Source organism: Triturus cristatus, chromosome 2_1, assembly GCF_964204655.1.
Source record: "Triturus cristatus chromosome 2_1, aTriCri1.1, whole genome shotgun sequence".
Classification (NCBI taxonomy): Eukaryota; Metazoa; Chordata; class Amphibia; order Caudata; family Salamandridae; genus Triturus; species Triturus cristatus.
In genome coordinates, this window is record NC_140581.1 from 227,791,115 (window position 1) to 227,817,890 (window position 26,776).

At 42.5% G+C, this 26,776-nt stretch overlaps 1 protein-coding gene across 25 annotated transcripts in view; it reads left to right on the plus strand.

The window, feature by feature from the left end:
- Positions 1 to 26,776, plus strand: part of NEDD4L (NEDD4 like E3 ubiquitin protein ligase) — a 1,669,848-nt gene that overhangs the window by 1,228,069 nt on the left and 415,003 nt on the right. For 21 of the 25 annotated variants that reach the window (XM_085630299.1, XM_085630265.1, XM_085630279.1 and 18 more), the window contains 2 exons: positions 2,942 to 3,061; positions 23,523 to 23,720. In XM_085630299.1, coding sequence (XP_085486425.1) covers positions 2,942 to 3,061; positions 23,523 to 23,720 — 318 coding nt within the window. The remainder of the gene's footprint in view (positions 1 to 2,941; positions 3,062 to 23,522; positions 23,721 to 26,776) is intronic. The other 4 variants (XM_085630340.1, XM_085630243.1, XM_085630258.1 and 1 more) reach the window with 1 other exon arrangement.

The window sequence follows — 26,776 nt, forward strand, 5'->3', positions numbered from 1 at the left end:
TGAGCACTATTGGAGCCTTAAATTCTGCTACAGCCTCACCTTTTTTTTCCTGACCTGCGGACTCTGAAAAGGGTGCTAGAGTATCCATAGGCCCTGGTTCTCTAATGCCAGAGGCTCACCATGCCTACTGATAGGCCTGACTGAATGGTCCACGGGAGATGTGCCTCTTGTCTGAGATTGACTGTGTGATATTGACTCTATCTTCCCTTTGAATATACTGAATCTTTTATACCTAGAGCTTATGTAGTGCTAAATTAATTGAATGCAGAAAACGGGTTACCTGTTGTCCTGTGACAGTTGTTGGTGGTTGCCCTGTGTGTTGCCCTTTCTGCCTTGCAGGTTATTCATTTTCATAGTGATCAAACATTTGTATTTTGGCACAGAATTGCCATTGCTCATAAATTGGATTTACCGATAGTCTTTCATCAGCCTGAATGTCATTATTCTACCTTATGGGTTCTGAACTTTGTGGCGGTCACCTGAACCATTTTAACCTATTGAAATAGTGCACCCAGAAACCATTATTTGTAAAGGAAAAGCAAAGGACTGCAAACATGTGTCCTGCCAACATACTATGATCTGGCTTTGAGCTAGCAATCCCAATGTACTCATTAGTCTCTCAAATTAAATAATGGAGAGAATTATTTCAGATGACCTTCAGCGTCTGCTTCCTGAGGATGGCAGAATTCTTTGAATCATTACTTACAGGCAATTCCAATATATTGCAGAGTCTGGAAAACATGGCAGGAGTGAGTCGGGGAGTGTGATGATTGCACTCTTGAAAATCTATACATTTTTACCTTTCCATAGTTTGTCCCTCAATATTTTGTCCATAATATTTGTCTCATGATAATCTAGACTCGATAATCAGAAACCCTTCGACTTTGATTATACTGATGATACTGAGTTTTTGGACATCATCATTTGCATGTTAATCAGTGGTTTTTGTCTTGGTCGAGGAAGAAGTACATTGCTCAATCAAATCATGAAACCTCAACTTAGCCTTGCTATCTTAGCTTAAGGAGAATAATATCCTGTAAATATTGACTATGATTCTCGTGCTCCCCATGATGTTTTGTCCATAAAAACCTTCATATGTAGGTGGGGCAATTTCCGAGGGACTCTACGAATAACCGTTGGTTGTCTCATGAGCCGACTGTCATCTCAAGCACAGTCCCATCTGTGCATTGACCATGTACTTATGCATTTTCTGTAAGGCTAAGTACTGATCAGGATGAACTGCAGCTATCGGGAGCAAACAGAAAAATGACCACTCTCCACCTTCTATCACAAGCAGAATACATTAACTGCACAATATTCTGGCTTGTAAAAATGTATAGATCATTTATTTAGTCAGGTGAGGTGGAAAGCGCAGCAGGAGGTAAAGAATACCTGCATAAGACTCCTGCCAGAACTTGAGTTGTTAAACCCTAAACCACTTCCTAACCAGAGAAACTGAAAATGTTCATTCACTCATTGCAGCATCAGGAGATGCATCCAGTGAGAGACACCGTTGTTAGGGAAGTTGCTAATGATACTTTATACCTTATTTCAGTTCGTTTTGTTCAGGTAATGGTGAACCAGTGTTTATGCAGCAGACATACCACCATATTTGTGGTATTGAATTTGTATTTTTCAGGCTGATTCCGTCGTCTCAGTAGTGAAACATCCTTGATTAGGCCTAGACTAGGACTAGAATTGGTGAGTCCTTCCTTCTAACATATAATCATCTGTCTGGAGAGCTATAACCTGTCAGGGGTTTGGCGCTGCAATTGTGTGGCAGTTGCAGCTAGAGAGTTATCATTCGCCTTAAACTTGTCCAGAAGACATTTGTATTACGGCAAAAATGACTTTCTCTAATTTCTTCTGAATATGGCAGTAGGACCCGTTGTACATAAGTAAAAGTTAAAAGGCTGGAGTCTACGGAAATGTATGACTGTTTTGGCACGGCTTCTGAATTCACTTTGGACTATTGTTAAGTCATACATAGATCTGTTGTCTTATCAGTATCCAAACCTTAATGTTCATGCTTAGTAAGTGCCCTTGGTGGCAGGACATGGTAGTGTTCTAAACTTTTATTTTTTCAAGATATTCCTTCAAGGAATAGGCTGATGATCAAAATTTAAAAGTTACATTTTGTAAATGCTAAATAATCCATGCACCTTCACAGACTAATAACTTGGTCATTTTCTAACAGTTCAGTTCCGTGTATTACCTGATATTGAATAGTCTTATTTTGATTTTTTTTTTTAACCAAGTCACAAATAGTCTTCTGGGGAATGTTAGAATCTCAATATACACATGCTAAGCTTACATTTGTCTCCCATTAGCCCATTGAGACACATTTTTGATTGTCATTGATGGTCATTTCCCAGTTCAAACATTTCTTCGCTTGTCAAAGAATTCCTTAAGACATTTACTTACATTAGCAGATAGACCAGTTAGTCTAACATCTTGAGATTTCACAAACACTACTGTAGTATACCCCTTTGCCTAAGCTCATCTCTTTATTCCTTTTTTCTTTAATAACGAAGCTTGTGCTAAGCACCCTTGTACACCTCAACATATTTGTAGGGGTTTTTAATGAAAATTAAAGAATAAAGACTTAAACATGGTAAGGCACGTGTGCATTTGTTTTCTTACCCTTTGTACAAAGAGTTCAACAGCTATAAAAAATCATGGGCATAATGTTTATTGGTATGTATATATTTTGTTTATAGAAAGCATTGGGAAATATACTGTAGGTCTACGTTTTTTTTCTGTTTAGGGAGGCATAGACTTGATAAACTTAGGCACCATCTAACATGTGGGATAATTCTAGGGCAGCCTGACTTTCAGTTTCCTTTGTTAAAATTAGGTAGTTATTTGACCGTAATTAGACTTTTGTATATGTATGTAAGGCTGCACAAATATTTCTAACTTATGTTTGCCTCCATACTAGCATGCCGAAGATGGTGCAGCTGGGTCAACGTCAAACAGTAACAATCATCTAAGCGAGCCTCAGATAAGGCGACCGCGTAGTCTCAGTTCACCAACAGTAACCTTATCCGCTCCACTAGAGGTGAGAGTCTGTCTCATCTAATACTGATCTCTTCTGCGGCACTACATCTTCTCATTGTTCTATCACCATCTAACTTCCATTGGTATCTCAGACTTGGCTGCTGCTCTTTCTTCTCATCTGATCGTCTCCTCTTGTCTTACAGTGGCTTTCTTTCTTCAGATTCTCTGCATGCTCGTGGCTTCCACTTTTACAGGCATCTCCGCTAGTGTCTCCTCAGTTCATTTTTTGTTTCCATGCTGAATTCAACATTCTTCTTTCACTGTCCTGCCATGCAAGAGTGAGACGCTTCCAACCGGAAGACCATAAATCACAAAGTGTGGGTTTTCTTGTGATAATGTACTAGTATATATACACTATACCTTGCACCCTGGGGTTAATGGATCTGTTGGAGGAAAGGAGTATGTTTTTGATACACATCCAAGTGTCTTCTGTTTTGAAATATATTGTGTGAAATATCTAGTATCTAGAACAAATGACAAAGCCGACCCTTGTGTTGTACAGAGGTACCATATTCTTCCCTCTAATGCTGTATCTTTAAAACAATATGATTTATTAACGGAAATGCTTGAGACATTTACCGTCGACTATTTTCTGTCACAAACATTGGTGCCATTATACGTGCTATAAGTTGCCTTTAACTTTTCCAATAAGCTTCTGTTTGACAATGAGTTTGATAAATTCGCTTTTTAAACAACAATGAAATGTCTCCGAGCTAGAAATTGAAAACTTAATGTTTTTGTCAACTCATGGGTTCCTGCGGAAAAGCACATGGCATTTGAGACTACTGAAACATTCTTCTGTCGAAGTACGAGAACCTGTTAAGTCAGAGTTTTCATTCGGTCTGAACACCAGAGATTTAAACAAGTAGAAATGTATTTTTCGAGTAGCGGTTTCTGGAGTAGTTTGTGACAGTTCAAAATAAAAATATTAACAGTGTTTAAAATTGTCTCTAAAATTAGTGTCACTGGAAAATTACGGGTACTTCTAGTTTGGAATCTTCTTGTGAGTATTGAATGATAATGGTGAGGTACGTCTGTGAAAAACCCATTTAGTATGGCTACTGGTATACTGCTGGCCCCGTGCAGTGAACAGCTCAGTGAGGTTTTTATAGTTATATGATATCACTTGGTCCCTTAGTGGTTTGATTGGGAGATGTTTGTGTCTGGGGTTCTGTGTTTTCCTGCAGTGTCATCCATGGCGTTATCTGTGAATAGACCCTGCCTGTTCTAATAAGGGTAATGGGTGCTGGATGTTGGGTTTTCTCTGCATTTGTGGCTTAGTTTGCCTAGGTTCTCACTCTGACCTCAGATTGCTGGTGTAGCCAAGTCAGCACTTGTGCTGCCCTAGTACCGTTTCAGAAGTTAGAGGTTGGATAATTGTTTTTTTAATTTTGCAGATCGAGATTTGTAGATTTCTTAACTTCTAGGTGTTGAGTGGTGCGAGTTCCTGTTTCAGCAGTTACAGTGCAGTACATTTCAGAACTTCTACAGCAGGAAGTTATTTACACCGGGAAGTAGAACCCCTCTTGTTCATACTTTCCCTACAGGTACCATTTGGAACTGTAGTTATGCACGTATGTGGCTATTCATGGTAAACGTTGGTTTATTTCCAGTATCTTCTGTAGCAGTGATATTCATTTTCTCTCACGGATCGGCAAGTTTCTGGAACAGTATCTTCCCTGCACTCTTAACAGGGTAAAATGTAATTTATGGGGGGTTGCAAAAAAGGATTGGCTATGGTCGTCTTCCAATGTCCTACAGGTTTGTAGATGTTCTGCTGTGATGAGTACTGAACAGTACTTCAAATGTCTATGGAAGTCCTGCTGTCATAACATGAAATAAAATATTCCACACAAGAAGGCGTGACAAGCAACCAATGATTCCTGCACCAAATGGACAGTGACAAAACTGGCCCTGCTTCAGGAATGCCTCTTTTTTCATTAAAGAGCATTCACAGCTTCACTCACTATTTAGTGATAACCGAAAATGTCCTTCTATTTTAAAAAGATATTTAATAAATGCAAAGAAAGAGCACTCAGCTATTCTGTAGGACTAGCGGTTGACTTTACTTGCAGGAATGGCCTGTTCTTGGAGAACACACACCGTCGTGTAGTTCCTATAAAAAAAATATATAGGATCTGCGCGTTTAGACAACATACACTGTAGGATTGGTGTCAGACTGATTCTAGACTACAAGCATCGGAAAGCCATGCAGGTCATAAAAAGTGTATTTGTTTTGGAGTTCCAATTTGAGTTTGTTTAAAAAAGGCCGAAGTGTTCCCAGCACACGATGAGCCAAATGTTTGTGTTTTGGTTTGTAGACGCAACATTGCTGTTGCCTGCCTTCGCAGACGATAACCTTGGTAACACCTCGCAGATCATGTCAATTGAGCACAGATGATCTTCCGTGCTGCCTGCTGCCGAAGCTGGGGCAGCCTGTGCGCCATCCAAGGCCTGGATGTCAGTGGAGGAACTGGTATCCATTCCAACAGGAGCAGAGACTTCCTGTGGAGGCCCTAAAAACGCCACCATCAACATAGGAATACTCTGGGGACACTGCAGAACATGGGCCATTATCGGGTTCAGTAAAGCATCAACGTCCGGTTGGGCACCTGATGGAAGTGTCAGACAGAGATCCAACACGCATTCTTCTCCGCAGAAGAGGCATCGGAGAACAGGTAGGATGCAGTCCATCCAGACTGGTTTAAATGACAGGAACCAGGAGGCGCTTACTTCCCGTGAGCGAGGTGTGCCCAGATGTTGTACCATGCAATCACGGTATTTACGCTCCAGGATCACTGTTTCCATCTCCTTGGTGACTGGGATGTCCATTGCTTAGCAGAAAAATAACAATGAGGATACCTGCTATTACAAACAGGATCAGCAGAAGTATAACTCCGAGGATCGTCTGAAAGGTGCTTAACAGTCACAAACCTATGGTCTTAAATAGATGGACTGTACCTGTCGTATCAGACCTGTTAAAGATACGATTTACCATTTCTGTGAAATGGAAGGAGCAGTTCGTACTTATGAGTGCCTGTATCTCAGCCGAGGACCTTGCGATCTGGAGATCAAAAGTCTCCCGGATGGAGGTTAAGGGAACTGCTTTCTGTTGAAGCATGGCTTGCCTTCTGCTCAGAGTATCAAACCGTATAAAGGAAACCTTCAATGAAGGCCATAGCGGCGCCTCCCTGACTGTGAGTTGGTAGAAACAATAGTTGCATACATCAAGTAAACCTGGAAGTCAACGATGATGAGATTTGCGATGCCCGAAAGTATCCCACAACAACCTTGATCATTCAGCATCAGGTAACTCCCATTTGAAAGTAGCCTGAATACTGGAGTAGTCGCAGCTGCTGGGGTACCCCTCAAGTGACAGGATAGCTTTGCAACTGAACCATTGCAGCATAATATCCTCGCATGTGAGAGATCCACTTAAAGCGTTCATGCAGTTTGTACCGCTTAGAAACACTTCTAGATCCCCACTCCTGCACCGAAATCTGTACAGTAATTCCCAAGATTCCTTGATGAATTCCCTACACATTTTTTCATATCTGCCTGCCTGTTGTTGTTCAAGGCAGTGCTGAAACTGGAAAGTCGTGACCGGTAATGTTATATGGCCATGGATCAACCACTCTGTGGACGGAGATTCTGCCACAGTAAAAGGTAATCTGTCCAATTTTTCAATACGCAGCATTGTATATTTTGCTCCTCTCTGTGCCATTGTCATCTGTTTTTCCATTAGATTGTATGCAGAAAACAGTGACGTACTGTTTATAAAACACCAAGGCACATAACCTGTGTGCAATGAGTCAAGCGTCCAGCTCAATAACAATATAGAACGCAATTGTGATTGCCCGTGCTATAGTATGGACACATCTTGTTCTAGTACTTCAATAGCAGAAGATACAATGTTGCCCAGTGAATAAATCTATTTTCAACTACGGCTAACGTCTTTTCTAAATTGATCCTATCTATTTCTCGTAGTCTCTCCACCTCTTCTTGTTAGGAGATTTTCCAAATAGATAGCATAATAGAAACGTTTTTGACGTGTCTTTCTGGGATCTAATAAAAAATCCCATAGGTCCACATCCTCTGTAAGTAAGGATAAGTGTTGTTTCACCTGTGGTAGAGTTGAGGTCTTTAGCCAATGGAGGCATACCTTTTCAACACTGTGTGATGTCACCACCCCTGGATGCTCTCTTTGTACATAGCATGGGTTTGAACTGTAGATACTGAACCCTTTGGTTGTACTCGGGAATCTTTCCTGACATCTATTAGTGTCTGTGGGCCAAACCAACCATCCTTTCCAATTGGGGTCTGATGTATTGTAAAACGGCATCTAATGTTGCCCCTTTCAATGATGTTAAATTACCCTCGGCCTGTGCTGGTGTTGGAATCTGAGGTGTGTTCAAATCCTTGTTCTTGGCTATTCCAAGGCAGGTAGTCTGTTGCACATTATCATTCAGAAATGACATCTGCTGGGGAATGAAGCATGCTCTAAATAGCGCTCTATTCCCTGTACTTGACAGTCTCTAAAGCCCCAGGCTGATTTTAAGACAGTTGGGTAATAAAGGTAATAAAGGAAGCAGAGTAAATCTGTTTAGTGTTAGCATATTTTTCTGTGCGGATGTCGGTGCAACCTTTATCGTAATATGGGGTCGAGTCTGAATCGGTAAACCGCGGAAAAATATGCACATTTTTTAACTGCTTTTCGGTGGTGTACGGCAATGTTCTCATTGGTGTGTTGTGAAAACATTCCTAGGGGTACTGGATTTGTGTAGAAAATGATGACCATAATGTTGATAACAATACATTGTGTTAAAGTTTGATGTGTCTTCTAACATTTCATTGCTAGAAAATGCGGCAGATTTTTCTAAATCAGACAACATATTTTTTAGAGTTTCAAAATCCCAATCATCGGAAAATGTACTGGAGGTAATGATATCATTTAAGGAAATTTTAAACAAATATGGTATTTTTAAAAGTTCGGTCAGACCAAATATATCAAAATCAACTTTGTCCCATACTATACCATCAGGTATAGGAACTGTTGTGATGTTCACTGATGACAAGTCTCTTTGTTCACGATGTGATGAAACATGAGGTTTCAGGATCAAGTTCACTTTTGATGCTACAGAGCTTTGGCGAAGGTAAGTTCCATTAATAAGTAAGCAAAAGACAGTTACTATGCCTATCCAGAAAAGAAAGAAAATTATCCCGGTAATTATCCAAAGTTATAGCCAAGGTGACACCTGGAAAGGCTTTTAAAGAAAAATAAAGAAGTCTTTGATTTGTTGTTGACGTGATATTGGGGCTGGCGTTGTTTCAGGTTCACTCAGGTCCAAGGAAAAGGTATCGAAGGCGATGAAATAGCCAGATGCTATTCGGTCTATTTTAGGTAGTCCCGCAGGGTGTTGAACTTGTAGATGGCTCATGTTGAGGCATTTTTATGTAGATATCAGTGTTAGGTCAAATTGAAATTGATCTTTCATTTTCATTTTGTATTACTTGTCCAAGGGGAACGAGTTCCATGGCATTGTTGCATAGTCCTATAAGGAGTCTTTTCAAAAGTGACGAGCCTTTCGGTCTGAACTTCCTGTATAGTAGCGCGAGGAGGGCGTCGGCTACTCAGGAGCCCACTAAGCCTACTATTCAGTATCGGACAAATAGTGTTGTTTGATCAGATCAATGGAGACAAATCTCTTCTCCTTTTTTCCGGCAAGCGGCGGCAAAAGTACAGTTCTTGTTCCTTCAACGGACAGGACTGGTACAGGCTTTCTGTATGATAGCCCAATTTCTTTCTTGTCCACTATCTTTTCTCTGACCAGCTCCCCAATTTTAGGAATCTAGACAGGTCTTGCCGTGACTGACTTGACTTCCCCAGTGGCGGTCTGCTTTACCTGTACATTGCTCTTTAGTGCCCTGGATTCATTCAGATCCTGTGAAACAGCCAAACGTTTATTAATGACAAAAGGTTTTCCATCCGCCACTGTGCCTTCACAATCGATCAGGTATCCACATTCTCATCCCAAATAGGACCTCATAAGGAGTGACACCCCCTAGAGAACTTCTTGGCATATTGTTGAGGGCCCGCTGTACCCCATATGAGTGACTGACCCAACTACCACCTGAACCTAATACTCTAGCAGTTAAAGATGGATTTAAGTCCCCGTTATCCCTCTCCACAACCGAATTTCCCTCTGGATGGTACGGAGAGGAGTACTGCAATGCTACACCCAAAGCTCTCCTGGCTTCCTTGTAAGCCTGAGAGCTAAACACGGGGCCATGGTCAGAATGTGATGTGCCAATTGGGTATATCCCTATAAAGACTTGCAAATCTTTGCTAACAGTTCGAGGGTTAGCCGAGCGCTGAGGCCGTACCCATTGGATTTTCTAGCATGAATCCACTGCAACCATGATATATTTGTAAGCCCCATCAGATTGTAATGGGCTGCAGTGGTCCAAATAGAGACAATCATGTGGTCTGTCTGATTTTAGCTATGGTGTCTGTGCTGGACATGTTATGGTGGAGCCCTTCATCTGTTGACAGATGTCGCACTTCAAGACATAGCCCTTGGTCTGCTTTGGCAACCCTGGCCACCAATAGCTTTGTTTCAGTAAAGAACCGGTCGCTCTAACTCCTGCTTGTGCAGACCCCAAACCCTTGTGTGCAGCTAATATTAAGCCTAATCTGCAATCCATGTTTGGTATTACCCTATCCCCCACTCCGGGAATCTGAGCAAATGGAATGTTATTTGCATCTAACTTGTAGGAATACTTGAGTGGAAATTTTTTCGGTACAGCCGAATTATTGCATGTAGCAATGACCGCAACCATAATGTCTCCGTCTATTCTTGTCTTTGAACGAGTGATTGGAGCTACGGAAGCCGTACGTACAGCCCCTTTCGCGGCTTCATCAACCAATGAATTCCCTTCAACGTGAACGCCATCACGTTGATGACTCAGTGTATCACGTGAGCTCCAGTGGTTCATTTTTCAAATCGGCTACCTGTTCCCATAGCATTTTGTGCTTATTTGTGCAACCTTTTGAGTCCTTAAACCCATTCTGACCCCAGTAGTGTATATATTCATTGTATGACTCTACACAGTAAAAAGAATCGCACATAATTAGTGTAGGGAATTCTCGATCCGTATTTATCAGTGCCAGTAGTAGAGGTTTTAATTCTGCCAGCTGAGCCGTGCAGTTTCCCAGAGACTGTGTTTCTTACAGTTTGGCTGGAACTTTCCGTCCTGCATACGACCTTTTACAATCGAACATGCAGCGCAGTATTGCTGTTTACTTCCAGTGGCCGGCTGAGCAAATCCGTCAGTGTAAATAATATATTCATACTGATCTGGAGGCATTATTTCATTCGGGAGAGGATATTCTTGTTCACATTGCAGAAATGCTTGTGTTTTTACATTTGGGTCGTATCTGTATTCTACATCTGATGCAGTGAGAGAATTAGCGCATTGTATCGATCTCAGATGTTAGGCTTTAGTATTTGGAACACTTGCCTTTGTAGCAGCCTCGAAGGCCGGTGCTGGAGTCACGACAATTATTTGCTTCCCCTGAGCAGTGCTCTTTCTCTCACAATAGCAGTCTGTACGTCTGTCAGAATGTTTTCTGTAGATGCAAAACACATCTTAACGTTTGTATAGAAGTGTGATTTGTATGCCATTGGTACTGTTTCACCTTCATTGTATGTTAGGTAGGTGTACCCAGATTGACCCACCACCATACGGATCACTAGATTGTGAACATGTACACGTGTCTGTAAGTGTTTTGAAACGATCATGTCAGCTTGTAGGGAACGAAGGGTGTCCGTGTGTCCCTGTGTCCATTGCCTAACTGAAAAATCAGGTCTTATGAAGTCGTAGAAAGGTTTAACCCTTTCTGCGTAATCCAAAATGTATGTTCTACCAAAGTTCAGGAATCTCAGTATGGATTGTACATTTTTCAGTGATTTTGGAGGCTGAAGCAGCGCACACTTTTCTAAAAAGTTAGCTGCCAAGCTTTTAACTTCCCTTGAAAGCTCATATCCCCAAAATAGGACATTGAGGTGGGCTATTTTTGAAGTAGAATTTGTAGCCCTCGGAGGCGTATCCCAAAATTATGGTACTCACCCTGCTCAAGTGTTCCTCCAGGTCATTATCCGTCAGATAAATATCATCTTCATAGGACAATGCCTCTTCATCCAGATTCTGAAGTAACTCAGTTACTCTAGCTGAGAACAACCCCGGGTTGTTCTTGTACTCCTGGGGGAGTCAACAAATTCGACGCTGGGACCCCAGTGCTGAGAATGGTGTCAAATATCTGCTTTCAGGCGCTATATTTTGGCAGAAGAATCCATTTGAGATATCTAGTGTTGTTTTGTATTTTTTCCGCACAATGTTGTTCATCAATGCGGCACTGTGTGCGTTTTGTACTGCAAATGTTTTTGTACACGAGTTTAGATGTCTATAATCTAAAACTAGACGATATGAGTGGTCAGGTTTCATTACGAGAAATAAAGAATTATTCTTTGAAGAGGTGCACGTTTCAATCACCCCTTGGTATTCAAGTTGATCTAAGATCTCCCTGACCTGTTTTGTAGCTTCTTGCTTAATTGGATACTGCCTCTATGGAGCCGGAGTAGATTTTAATGGTATCATGTGGTGAGTTGAATCCCCATCCCACCCAACATGTTGCGATATAATGCAGGAGCAAGGGCCAGCGCTCACTACTGCACATATGTGTTTTAAGTATTGGGAAATGAGGTCAGAAAGGGCCAGCATAATTATGGTTTCTCCCTTTGGGCAATCCATAACAATAGTAGGCGGCCAATCTCTTTCATCTAAAAGAATGTCATAGCCAAAAGTCATGTTCTCCCAAAAGAGACCTTTAATTTTTCTGGGCTTGTCTCCCTCCATTTGGAATGTTTTCGGGACTATTGCTCTACCCTCACCCCCAACTGTCTTGGCCTAATTCTGCATGAGCAGTTACAATTATTTTAGGTAGTTCCTGCTGTAGAGGCGTGAACTCCCTTAGAATTTGGATTGCCACCGATGCTGCCTCCCCTTTAATATTTGCTAATATTATAGCTGATACCTGGGCAAAATTACCTAGTAACTTCATCCCTAAGTTAATAGCAGGTTCTGCTCCATACTCGTTATGGATTTGTCTTAATACATCTGGTTTTACTGCTAATGACGGCATACCATGAGTTCTGGTATATATGGCAGCAATAACTGTACTCCAAGAGGTACAATCCTCTATCTGGGGTGTTATACCCATGGGCAAGCAAATTATTAACATTCAATGTTTTTCATGTGGGCTGGTGTTTGGAAATACTGCCTGTAGGTGTGTTATTTTTTGAGCCATCCAGAATGGCATTTGTTCACGTTTAGTGGGCATTTTACCCACGTGTAATGTTTGTGGTGTAATTTTAGTTGTTGATGTTTGAATCTGACCTGTTGGTGTAGCCGTTGCTGGCTGAACTATGAGTGTTCTCATCAAGAACTGTCACGTTTCTGTAAAGTTTTATTAATTCTTTATGAAGTGTAAGTAAGTCTCCAGCTGGAATCATTTCTATGTCAGGATGTGGTGTATAGGCCGCTAGTACTGGCCATGTTGCTCCGTCTCTTCCGAGCAGACCGAGTCTTACTCTTTTTCTTGTATGGGGTAGAGCCCCTCTAAACCAGTATAAATGCTCCTGGTAAGTGAGCGAAACTTCAGTGTCCTCATAAGGACAATATTCGTTCGGTTTGTCATCTTCTGTGTAGTAATGAAATGTCTTTGTTAGTGCATTTGCCTGTGGGAATGTAACCCATGAATAGACTATCTCTGTTCTAAATGATTTGTGTGCCTTCATCACAAAGGTTACTGGCCAGCCCCAGTTGTTAAACCATATGAAGCTAGTTTCAGGGTGATGGCATTTCTAACATTTTCTGTAATTTGTATTGCATCTGCATCTACTTCTTCGGCTGAGAGATTTAGCTCATGTACAAATGTATCCGCTTGCTCAGTCATTGTTTAAGTAAGAAGAGTTTTCCAAGGGTATCAAGATAAGGTGTTATGCACAAATAGGAACAATGTGTCCTTTAAGCTTGATTAACCAACAGCCAATAAATAGGAATTTTGCCTACTCAGCTGCGGCGGATGTTTGAACCCTCCCACACCAGACGTCGCTGGGGAAATGTGAGTAGAGGTCTCTGAGAATAGCACAACGAACTACTCAGATTTGAATGTTAAATAAGTACCCCACCCACGTTGGGGGTCATGTCGTGTAGTTCTTATAAAACCTATATGGGATCTGCGCATTTAGACAACATACACTGTAGAATTGGTGTCAGACTGATTCTAGACACCCCCACCAGGTATGTTGGCCAATGTACCAGCTAGCTCACAGCGCCACTAGAATCTCCTCTTACCAGGGAGAGAATAGTTCTTGGTAACTATCGAACATGACAGCCCTGATCCCTGGAAACAGTGTTCTAATTTTCGCTCAGTCACTCATGCGCACTTAGTCTAGGAGAGATACACAGAATAAACGGTATGGAAGTTTTTCAATAAGCGTTATTCTAGTGTAAAATGGGTGTGCTGAAACAACTATTAGAGAGTAACAGATATAAATGATCAGCTGCACTAGGAAAGTAAATGGATGGTAGATTTCTACTATTTTGCTATAACCATGAATACAGGCAAGTATATAAAATACATGACAATAAAATGCGTACTCCTACGATGCTACCCTAACTAGGCGTTAAGCCAAGAATCCCTCTAGGATAAAGTCAACCCCATTACCTGAAGTGAGAGACTGAGGGACCCCGTCTTAGTCTCGAGTTGGACACCCTGCAAGGGATGTTAGACCACTGCGAGCTGGAGTATCTGCATGCAAGAACCTCCCCGTCTCGTGTCAGTGTGTGTCGGCAGGGAAATCCTGATCTCCTTTGTTTGTCTCATCAAGATGTGATGTTCATATACCCAAAGGTCTCCCCGGAGTTCTACCTTGCTGTGCCACTTGTCAGATTTGGGATGACGTCAGGAATGAACTTTATACATAGTTATTATACAGGAGATGGTAGTCCTGCTGAGTTTCCAAGTACCCTCATGGATAATGTATGAGGCTTTTAACAAGGAAAATCCAGCGTTCTGTGTAGAGTGTCGTATTTAGGTAAAAGGTCAGTCCCCAAGAAGTGTTGTGTGTGTAATGTAGGGGAGAGTATAGGTGAAAGGTTACAATGTTACCCAAGACTATATTGGGGTACCTATATGGAATATAATAGTGATACCATAGTCGGGCAGTACACAGATCAATCACAAAGGAGTAAGAAAGTACAGCTTATTTGCTATCTGCTAATTTAATTCTCTAAAGCACAACATTTGACTGCACCATATTTGCATTCGAGGCCTGGCACAATGGTGCACACAAAGCTGGTTCTCCACATAGTTCAGGATCACTTTTTGTCTGCAAATGTAATATATACCTTGTCCAGCAGTGACGAAAGTACGTACCTTGGAGGACTAACTGTAACTGAGTCTGGCATGGAGACCTAGTGATGAATGGCATCCATTTCATTTTGTTAAAACAACCAGACTGTATCTGCCACCTACTGCAAGTGAGCTCATAACACAAAAGCACAATGCCACCAACTCCCAACAGGGGACCCTCAGCTCCATCTTGGATACCCCTGCGATTTGGAGATTAAAGGACTTGCTCAGACAACCTAGCCCCAGTAGAGAAAATCTAGAGCGCTTAGCGATGCATATGCAGAAAACAAATGTGCAGGGCAATGTCACTAAGTAAACAAGCATTTGCAATGCAATAGGTCTCGCATTTGTTAAAGTTAGAACTGTTGGCGTTGAAAATGTTTTTTTCTTGTTTTATTTGCAGTGGAGTATTTACATATGCATAGCTTTATTGCCATTGGTATAAAATAGTGAAAGTAAAAGCATTGTAATTGTTAACGCCAACAGCTCTAACTTATCCCCGACGGCCGCCACCTCCGTCCTTGCCCGCTCTTGCCCATCTTTCTTGTGTCGGGGCTCAGACATCACGTCTGGAGCCCGGTGTCTGTCGCAGCGCACCTGGAGCGGCATGCAGACTTGGCAGGAGTGGCGGCGGCAGCGCTGGTGGGTGAGAGGCCTAGATGTGCATTGAAGGAGCCTGCCCAGTAAATGCGGTGACCTTCATAGATGCGGATGTCTGAACAGCATACAGGGTATTCCCACTGCCTTTCTGTGGCGGCCTCGAGTATTCCCACCACATCTGCTCTTGCTGGGAAGCGAAACAGCTCAGCCGATGCACCTCCGTCCACACACGTACAGCTTGAATCCTGCTCTTCAGCCCCATCTGCAGGGGCCCCTCGCCCTATGAGTAGCTGTGCCAGGCTAACCCGAAGAATTCAGTGCATGGCCCCACTTAAACACCTATGATTGCGTCTCTAACCTGCTTTAGATCAAATCCCTGTCTCCAATAAATGAACACGGGGTCACGGTCGTTCTGACGTCACACATTTTTACAATTACAGTACCCGGCTTATGAATTGGAAATATGGGAACCGTAGAGTAACTGGGAGCCCTGTAAAGCAGTGTGCAATTAACTTGCACTTTTTCAGCTGCCCAGATGGGAAGTTCACTGGCGCCACTGATATTTGACGTGAAAAGGTCTGATGACATCCCTAAGGGCCAGGTTTAAGGAGAGTCTTGTACATTTCAAATACCACAAATGTATCTGTGGTAACTTGTGAATGTTCCTAAGTCGAACATGGCCACTGCACCTTTGCAGAGAGCCCACCTGATAAGAAAGACATCTCCTGTCATTGGTCATTTCTGTAATAAGCAACTGGCAGGCCTGCTGTAGAAGTATCATGTCTTACCTTCGCACTGGTAGCTCGCCAGCCCCCAGATGAAGTCCGTGCAGTGGTGACAGAATGTCGGCTTGGTCAGGGTCACTTTCTTGAAGCTGTGTCCTGGGCAGATAAGCACCTGTTGCTGGTGTTTGGCCACCGGCGAGGAGGAGATGGTGGCCTGTGGAGGGTGAGGCGGGGTTGCCGGTAGCTGTTGCTGGGTACGATTTTTGCTTCTCCCAAGCTTTGGGCTTGTCGCTGGGCTGCGGTGACCCAGGTTGCCAAATCGGGACCGAGCTCCGTCTGCCATGTCCTCATCCGCAAGCCCAGGGGTGCAAACTTATATCAGGTACAAATTCCTCTGAGAAGAAGCGAATCTGGGTCTCCAATAAATGAGCAGTGAGAAAGAGGCGGTGTTGCTAGGAGATACAGAGACCAGGCTTGGCTCTACAGGCGGGGCATGAGTCCTCCGAGAGCAGCCATCAGATAGTTTGAGGAAGCCCACCCCTGGAGCACCGGCGATCCCTCAGCCTCAGGAGAGGCAATAGGTGCCTGCAGGCTCCCCGGGGAATGCCAGGCGCATTGCTTGCTGCCTCACCCTGGAGGGTAGGCGCTCTGGCAGGTGATCATTTCCTTGCAAGATGTAGAAGAGGTTTCAAATGACTTTCACTTCCTTTCAAGTGTTGGATACAAACATCCTATTAAACAAGCACTGGCAAAGAAAATAGCTCTAGTGTTGCCTTTTGGCTTTTGTCAGGGTCTTTGTAACACTTTTTTAGGTCTTGTTTATATTGAGGAAGTGGCCTCGCCAGTAAAAAAGAAAAAAAAAAGACAGCCTAAAATCAACAAGAAGCACACAAGAGGTCAGCGGTTCTTTCATTTAGTTGCTTCCCTGTGAAATGGATCTAAAAAAACACAATCCCACGAGTGGTGCGCGCGCACCACAGCGAGACATGTGGTTTCAATTATCGCTCCCGTGTCTGAGCACGATAATTGAAACCACATGATGGCCGGTGTGCGTAATAGACACCAATAGGCCGTGGGCGGAGCAATGCGTGCAGTCTTTCATAAAGAGACGCACGCAAAGGCCAATAGCGTGCCCCAAAAGGAAAAGCACACGCTTGTGCGTGTGCGATTCATAGCTCAGTTTCTGAAACCCCCTACAAAATGTCTTGTGCTGCGCGAGCAGTGTTGCGCAATGCAACGCTAGGCGCGAGACCTAAAACCACTGAGCTGCGACTCGCCTTACTTATGTTGTGTGTTAACTCTTGCCATCCTGACAGGGAAAAGAGGCAGAAGCTGGCAGCACCGGTTACTATGAGTGAGTTGCCTGCAAGTTCACCAAGTTGTGAGGAATCAGGTGCTCATATGCACCCACTGAAATGCGGGGATAGCTTTGGCTTATACAGGCTCATGAAATGTCTGCATTTCTAGATGGGGCAAACCAGCCCACTAGGCAGTGACCCAGTGTTAACTATATTCATAGAAAACTGATTTCAGCAAGGGAACATCTGCTTGACCTGAGCAACAATGTAACCACAATTAAAGCACATTTTTATTTATACTTGTATATATTTATTTATATGTACAAACTTAGTATTTAAAAAAAAAAAAAACTACAAACAGTAAACACAGCTAAAAAGGCAAGTCCATCTACAGATTTAACATGGCTAACTCAGGCGCATTGCATACCTGCAGGTGGGCGTGTGACATAAATCATAAGGGCTAAAGTAGCAAGAACGTAGGTCCCTTTGTTTCGGGTGGGTAAAAAAATTGTGGCAACTAGATATTTTATCAGTTAAAAAAGTTAAAGAAGGTCAAATCTAGTTTGCGTTAAGGACCCAAGTCTTCCTTTAACAAACTGCAGGTGGGTTAAAGCATTCCAAATACAAGAACAGACAAGTAGATGGTTGCAAGCAAAAAATAGTCTTTTTGTAAAAATACACCACAGCACTGGAAGATATTTTAACGACTGGTTACTCTCCCTTTTCATGGTGTGGTGGCTTAGGACCCGGAGGGTACAGCACATCCTTTGCAAACAGCCTCCAGACTGATAAGTCCAAGTCCTCCACAATCCTTTAATTTTGCCTAGTCCCTATTTTATGGCCCACTTCAGCCATCACGCCTTTGTGCCACATTTTAGCCAATTCTTTAACTTTGGTGGTTCCAACTGTAACCATTTCATTGCAGTGCACTGCAGTCACCAGCCAGGACTGATTTGTTGTCCTTTTAATTTGTTTTGTTCTTGGTAGTAATTGGGATATGGACTGAAGGGTTCACTTTGGGAAATTAGCTGAGCTGCAACCCTGCTGGATATTTAAACGTATCCACTAAAGCTTTTCAGGACACTCCATCCTTAGGGCAGGCCCTCCAGAAATAAGAGTGTTCAGTGTCTCTGTACCGAGGACATTCATCACTTTCACCATGGTAAGTCTTATGCAGGACAGTAGGAATCACGCGTGTGGGGTAGTACGTTAAATTATGTCAGTTCTTTCATATTTATTAACACAGATTATTTCCATGTCTGCACCAGATCCTGGATCTCTGTTGTAAGAGAAAGTAGCTCGTTATTATTAATATTATTAGCGTTATTAGTATTATTATCTTTAATATTAGTGGTAATAACAATAGCTTTATACTGGTCCCTTCCCGCTCTTCTGATTTAATAACGAATAAGCAGCCAGATGAATTTTAGCTTTAATTCCGTTCCACAAAGAAAAAGAAAAGAAACGGAAGAACATTAGCTTATAGGAGGTATCTTTTCTGCAAATAATGAAACCCTGTAGTTCCTTATTACGGGTGCCAACAAAGGCTTTTTCCATCCCATAATATAGTACAGAGACTGTTAAAGCTCATTTCTTTTTCTTGCTCTGAACAAACAGCATCTTTCATTACTGAGCAAGGATTTGTGTTAGTTAGAGAAATGGCTACTGAGCTATTTTGGAAGAAAAGCTGTATATGTTAGGTCGTTTGTCCTCGCTGTCAAGTAATATGCCTGTTCTTATTGTAAGTTTCCCATCCTGTGTCAGTAAGAGATCTCAGAAATATCTTAATACTTTATTCCAGATGTGCCTAGCAGAGAATCACTCTCCTGAAGAGTGATGTCTCCAAATGTTTAGGACACGTTGTACCACGAAGGAATGTGCCTGAAGGGTTTCTTGGAAATGGCAAGGAAACCGGCATTGCAAAATTGTGGTTGCTAATAGGTGGTACGTCCTTCTTCAGATTTCTCATTTTATAATTATTCTTCAAATGGCTCCCCACCAACAGCTTTCCATCGCTGCTTGGTGCTGCAATGCGACTTTAATCACTGCTTTGTCAGCCCAGGCTGTAATGACCTCAGACTATATATGTCGAAGTCTAATGCAAGGGCGTCCACTTCTGTTTCTCTATGCCTTACCAATCCAAGTTCTGAGCAATTCTTTAGAATCTAGTGCTGAACGTCCTCCGCGAATTTGACAGCTACTAGGTAAATTATTACCTCCTTAAGTCTCTGGTTTAAACCATGTTGAGAAAGTCGTAAGAATATGTCCTTATTGGATCCACATGACATTTGCATGTCATGTCTATAATTTCACCATGAACCCTCAGCCTGCGTTTGTCCATGCACCCAAAGAATATCAGGGTGAGGAAGGCAAAGTTAGTTTTGGCAATAGTTGAAATCTGAGTTTCCAGCTCCAGCTGCCAACTCTTCCCATGCCAAGTTCTTTGACCGGCCTTGCTGGGTATCTTGAGGACAGCCTTGCATCCCTCTTGGCCAAGCTCCATGGGTGTACCTGATCCAGGAGGTTTGGAGAGTCTGGTGGGTGAGACCCAAGCTTCTCCTCACTCCACACATCCTCTGGCTTCTACATTGTTGCTGGTTCTGTGAAAGCCCTTGCCTCACATGGTAATTTGCCTTCAGGGCCAGTGAAAATGGGGATCTTAGTTCAGAAAGTCAGAGGTCGTTATACAAGTGGTAAGAGAAAGAGTTTGCGTCTCTAAGTAACTTTTTTGTCGGCATACCCAATACCGTATGGAAAGATTCTCTTTTACCTGAGGGTATGAGGAGAGAGACACTCTGGACCACCTCTTGGGGGAGCAAGGAGCAGAAGATCAACATTTAGTAGAGCCAACCTAATTCGTCAGACGTTGCATCAAGATTCGTGTTTTTTTGTTGTTCATTTGATGAACTTTAAGGCTGAAGGTAAATTGACATCCTACTCAGATTTGGTGTCCAGAGATATCCTGCTAATGTGTAAAAATGGGACATTCAAAGATCATGCTTATTGTTAGTTTGAAATATTTGACATTGAAGTATGGTGTCGAATGACTGTATGATATTGAAGGATCATGTGTCATTGAAAGACCCTTTATTAAATTTGATTGTGATGTCAAAGTAGATTACGATGGAAGTTTATTGTGGAAGGAACCAATTAACCATAATAAAATGTGATTTCTGAGGCAGAGAAGTCACTGAAATGGTTAGAAATTATTTTGGCATCAAAAAAGGTTTCTACCCTGAAAAAGGTTGAATGGTCTTGGATTGTCCTCTGTACATTCAGTTTAGGGAACGATAATTGAAAGTGACACTGCAGATGGAATCTCCATTGGGGAGGCAACCATTTTAGATTTGGAATCAGGGAAGAACATTGGTAAGACTCTTGCATATACGTAGCAAAAAGAAGAGGTAAGACAGACAATATATTTTATGACCAGCATCCTCAAGGATGGTTTGTCTCTCTGTAAGTCGAATACTTCAAACCACAAGAATGAAACCTGTGGCCATACGTCTTCCCTTTTTCATACAGAATGCTCTCCATGTTCTCATGCTTCAGCACTCAAAGGCCTATCCCTTATCGATGTCTACATTACCTTAAACAGTTTTCTGAACATGGCAGTCTCAAAGCTGGGTGTACCAGTTTAATTCGCTCTGCATCTAGCTTTACCTAGCCTGACGATTTATTTGAAACTAAGCCTGCTCACGCTGATATTGGAAATGTGAGTAGTTACATCCAATCTTATTATTTCTATCTGATGACTCAAAATAAAATGCAAGCATTCCAAAAAGGATCCGCCATTTATAAAATCTGAACTGACACCAGAGATACTATGATGGTCTCACATGTATGGGGAAGGTATCTATTCACCTCTGCGGTGTCCTCTACTGCTTCAATCAAACTCTCTGCGCATCCAAGTAAGTTTGGTAGAATGATCTGTCATTCACCTGCCACATCCATGGAGAGATAGGAAAGATCTTTTTGGGGGAGGTCATAAAGAAATGTTCAGCGGATCGTGGCCAATGAGAGACGGCAAGTATTTAACCAAATAGTGAGTGCATATTTGGCAATGTCCGATCTAGATGAAACCTTGTTTTGTCATGGACAGTCCATCTGCTGACCGTTATGGTGGCAGCTCTAGCTTGCTGAGGCTGTGCAAACTAAAATATTGAAAGACTCCTTTTTGATGGAAAAACTTTATTGAAACCCAAAGCAAATCATAATCATTTTATGTAGTCATATAGTTAAAAGCTTCCTTTCATTTTCGCAGAGAGATTTGTTGTGTTTTTTTTTTTTTAGATGATTTGGTAAAGTAAACCAGAAGAATTCTGTGGACTCTGAACGTTTTCATGCATGTACGTCCACCCTGCATCCCCACCATTTATGGTGAGGATTCCACTCGGAGCTCTCTTCCGGAGTGTCATCCTTCTGTACTTGTCTGTGTACTTGGCCTTGTTCGCTCCTTTTTCGAATGGTTCTCACCAGGGTGATTGCCAAAATGAGATGCCCGTTTTTATTAGTTGCTTCTTATCATCCAACTTCTAGTTTTCGAAGCTCAGTTTTTCAGGCAAAAATACTCTACCCGCCCTGAGATCTGCGTGAGGTCCATTGATACTCGTGTTCCCACGCCCATCTTCCATGGAGTTTGGAGTGTTCCCTATGGCCATGTGGGTATCTCTGTTGTTCAACAGACTTTAGAGATGCTTTGCCTGTCATTTTACAATAGCTGTTCAGGAAATATACTGCTTCTAGATGCTGTTTTTCTTTCTTAACGTTTATACGCTAGGAGTTTTGGATGAAAAGATTGTTAAAGTTTCAATGCAATAGAAAATGTATAATTGTGGCAAGATTTTATGGCATACATGTACTTACCGCAAATCTTAATTTGCATAAAAAGATAATGACTTCAAATGCAATTGTCTGGGAGCACTAATGTCTATTGCGTTATAGTTTTATGATCATGTTCAACTATATATTATTTTGAAAACTGGTTTAGTTAACTATCGTAAATCTCCAGAACGTGTATTGTCCACACGGTATTGCACTTTCACGACTGACATCTTTAAGAAACGGCCAAAGACTAGAGCATCACATTTCGTATACTCAAGAAAAATGGCACCTGATGAGTGGCATGAATGTGTGTCTGACTGAATCTCGTTCTTGGTTGTGTTTTAGCTTTTCGCTTGTTAAAGAGACACTAACACCCCATTAGACAAGTGAAGGTGCTGGTTTTTGGTGCACTGCTGCAAAATCACAGCTGTAAACGTCGTTCAGTTAATTATCTGATCCGTCAGAATAACTACTACTGGAGAGAGAGCTCCAGGCCTTGTGTCGTGTATTCTCAAATGTTGTTCTTGGGGTTTTTTTTTTTTTTTTAATCATTTGGTGCACATCGGTCACCATCAGAATTTATGAGCACTAAACACACTTTTTGAAAATATGGATAGAATGACATACATTTATGTTGATCCCTCTCCATCCTCGTACACCTCTCCCATCGCCAATGCCTCAGACATCCAGGAGAAGGAATAATCTAATTGCAGCTCCAAGACAATTTACAAAAGGTCTAACAACTGACGATTAAAACAGTAGAAAAACACCTTCATGCTCCAAACAATGTATGCAGATAATCTAGAAAAGAGAATGAAAGTGCATGAGGTAAAGTGGAACAGTCGTTTTAGAATGAAACATCACATCAACTTGAATTCTGCTGTATAAAAATGTGCAAGTTCAAAACGTCGCAGCTGTGCCCTCTTCCCTGTGCTGCCTGGAAAGCCTGATCCTCTTATAGGTCCTCACGGGTGCAGGGCCCCAGGTAGGACCTGAATACTTTCCTTGACTTGGAGAAACAAACCACTCATCTTTTTCTCTGATTAGAAGACAGCACGCAAAAGCATTTCTGAGAGGCACTCCTCCGTTAATTCTAGAACCGCTGTGTGGATTCAATCCTTGCCATGGTTTCTTTCCTAATATATTTCTTCGTGAGCAGATTTCAGATATTCCTTTTCTGTAGAAGAGTGCTGCTGCAGACTATTATAAAAAAAAAAAAGGTATGATGGGGTTTTACAGAGAAGCATTCTAGGATGTTTCTGTAGCTCTTCTGTGCTGCAAATTAAGCCACCTCAAGCCGTGTTTAAGCTAGTTTGAGGAACATTGTGCGTGTACCTTAGTCCACTTTGTTTCGAACTATGATATTACTTTCCGATGGAAAAGAATGCATGCCATACCAAAACAAACCATACTGTGGTAGCAGATACATCTCAGCATACATTGTGTATTCACTGGGAGAACCACTGGCATGAAATGGTACTGTAATCCGTTATGTTAATGGTGGTATTTGCTTGATTGATACTATCTTTATTATTTTAGGGTGCAAAAGACTTCCCAGCACGCAGAACTCTCAATGATACCTCATCCAACCCACAGACCCCACAGCCATCGCCTTATAATTCCCCAAAGCCACAACACAAAGTTTCCCAGAGCTTCTTACCACCTGGATGGGAGATGCGGATAGCTCCAAACAATAGGCCGTTCTTCATCGATCATAATACGAAGACCACAACATGGGTGAGTTGGTTGCGAAAATACTTTTTGAGTCAATATTTAATGTGTTTGTCTGTTGATTATGAATTAGGTTTACCCATTTTGATTTTATGTTTGGTTTTGTGTTATTTGCTTTTGCGCACACAGTGAGTAAATCCTATATTTTAGGTGATCAGAATTTTAGTTTGTAGTAGTATCAATTGAAATCTTAATTTGAACTTATTTCACACGTTGATAAGGCTTTTGAATAACTTTAGGATGTAAAAATGAAGCTATTTACTATCTTAGTGGTGTGGCTGTCATGTTTTAAAGCACTCCAGAATTAGCAATTTAGTAATTTTGAGGGCAAGATGATGATTTGATGTATCCTAGACTTTCCCAGGGCAAAGAAGCTGGGATTGAAACCCTGGTCTATGAAACCTGCAGATGGAGTTTTTGCCAATTTACGCCGTAGACCTCGTGGTTCAACTAGCTATCACCAGGAATTGCCAGGAAACTAAATATGACTTTTGTTCAAATGTTTTATGGATTTTCAGGAAAAGAATACTATAAGCAAGACTTCTTAGGTTGAATAGAAGTGGGTTTCATACGAGCCAGTTACAGAGATTGAATTCTTCTAATGTACAGTATGTACCTTGAAAAGGCCATTTTCACAGAGAATAGTTGAATGTGTGGCTTCCGCCATCTTCAGTGTATGCAGCTATTCATACTACAAGATGATTCACTTTTACCTGATAAATGAATAGCAACTTTGGTCTGATGCATCAGATATTCAAAGCAGAAGATGTAATATAAAAAGCACATCCCCGATAAGTGTCCTAGGCTTATTCTCAATATGTGGGAATGGCCATAATCCATGAGAAGTGGAGGCTTGAGTGGCTCATTATGCTTCTCCCCCAACAATGGGGAATAATGGAAATGCATGTATGATTTATACTAGTCACTTTTTTTCTCACTTGGATGCATTTTAGAAATGGATGTTTAACCAGAGCTAGGGCACGAGGTGTTGTATCCATGGAGAGGGATAATATGCCATTAAGCAGGGCTTTTAAGTAGGACCCAGTTGTCTCATTGTAATACAAAATGATTAAAACATATAATCTTGGAGGCAGCAAGTTTTGATTTCTTAGTTATGTAGACTGTAATATGATCACATGGAATTTGTCCTTGCGCTGTTTTTAGGTCTCGGCTAGATAGGACATGCGCTGTCTCAATGAGACGTGTTGTGTTCATCTGTGGACTTATTTGCCACCCATCTCCAACCATTGGTAAACATTAGTGTCACTCTAATTTTCTTTGATGCCATTCATCATGGCATGCGGACGTCATGCCCTCTTCTTGTGTTTCGCCCTTCTATAGCTCATGGACCCAGTACATGTCTCCTTGCACTACTCCTGGTTTACAGAGCTATTTTTACTCATTGTTTCCACAGGAGTACTTGTGTTTTCAGGCCATCTCCCTAGTATGCATACACACATACCACTAAAATGCATGCGCGTGTAAATAACAAGTGTATTCCTTAAAAAGATATTGAAACACGAACAGCGCTTGTTTTTTAGGTCTCGCTGGCGAGATTTAATATATTTAAGTATTTCCTGTAAAGGGCTTTAAGCCCCGCCCCTCTTTACCATTGGCTGGCGTCACCGTTCATGCTAAACGGTGGGCAGCTATTGGAAAAGAGCTGGTAGTGACGTTTTGTTTGGCTTTTTGAGCCGGCCCATTTGGACGGTCTCGTCTGACTTCCGTGCGTCGTGAAAGCTTTATTATCTTTATGGGGCCATGTGTTTCAAACACATGGCGCCATAAAGACAAGAAAGCTTTCACAATGGACGAAAGTGAAAGCGGACCGTGCTTGTTTTTTTTGGGGGGGGGAGGTAATATGAGGGGTAGATGAAACGGATTGGCCTTTTTGCTAATAAAAACCCGTGGGTTCCTACTTCACAGTGATAACTCGCAGGAGGGCGGGTTAGTTGGAATGGGGGGCGGAGGGGTGAGAGGGGTGTCTTGTGGTACCAGCCTGTAGAAGATAGATGACAAAGCTGCCTGCACGCGCTAGTGTGGACATCCTCGGGCTCGAAGTGGGAAAGAGTGGGAGGATGGTTGTATGTAGGGAAACCCTGTGAGGGGGAGATGGAAGTGTCCAAAGGCTTCTGGCGATAAACAACAGTGGGAAGGGGCAGTGGTATATTGTTGGGATGGCATGCAGGAAGCAGCGGTATGTTGAGGTATTTTTGGAAGGAAGATCCTGTTGAGGGTGGATTACGGGGCGATGATTTTTGTGGAAACATTCTGAAAATGTCATGGATGAAGGCGAAGATTTCTTTTTTAGGACGTAGTTTTCCAGGAGGGAGCGACGAGGGGTAGAGAGGGCTTTGGCTGGAAACGGCCTGCAGTAGGTGGAGATGGAAGAAATTATTTTTTGTGGTAAAATGTACACCACAATGGAACAAGCTTCAGCTTTTTAGAGTCAAAAAACGCAATGAAGCTGTCATTGTGCGCCTCTGTTGATATTCCGTTACTGGGGGAATATTTCAGATTCTCGGAGTCGTGCGCGACGGGCTGGTCCAAGCTCAGCGCCTCGCAGCCCGGCTGGATTTCGTAAACAATGCGCTCACTTCACCTCAGACTCCATCCGGCAGCAGGGTGGAGGGGCTGTGAGTCAAAAGCCACCTTGTCTCCGCTACCCCATGCGGGGCAGCGGCAAAGGCCACTGGCCGCGGTCCGCCCTGCGCGGTGGAGGACTGCACGGACAAGTCCGCGTTTCCTGTCAGAGCAAAGACAGAGGGGCCTAGGGCTGGCCTGCGCCTCTGACGTGCGATGGACTTCGCCCTGGCTCGTGACAAGCGCGTAGAGGAGGATGTCACTGTGCCACTAGGCCAGTCGGTCTGTTGGTCCTCTCCGGCCCACCTCTCCTCCTATCCCTTCAGTAGGTTAAGATGGAATGGACCATTGGCACCATCCTGGGGTCATGTTACGTCACACGAAGGAGAGAAGCCCGGGCCTGAGGCCTTTCTGCAGAAGCTTAAGGAACTGTAGTGTCCTGCTGGACACGTCATGGCAGCCCCCTCCCTGGGGGCAGT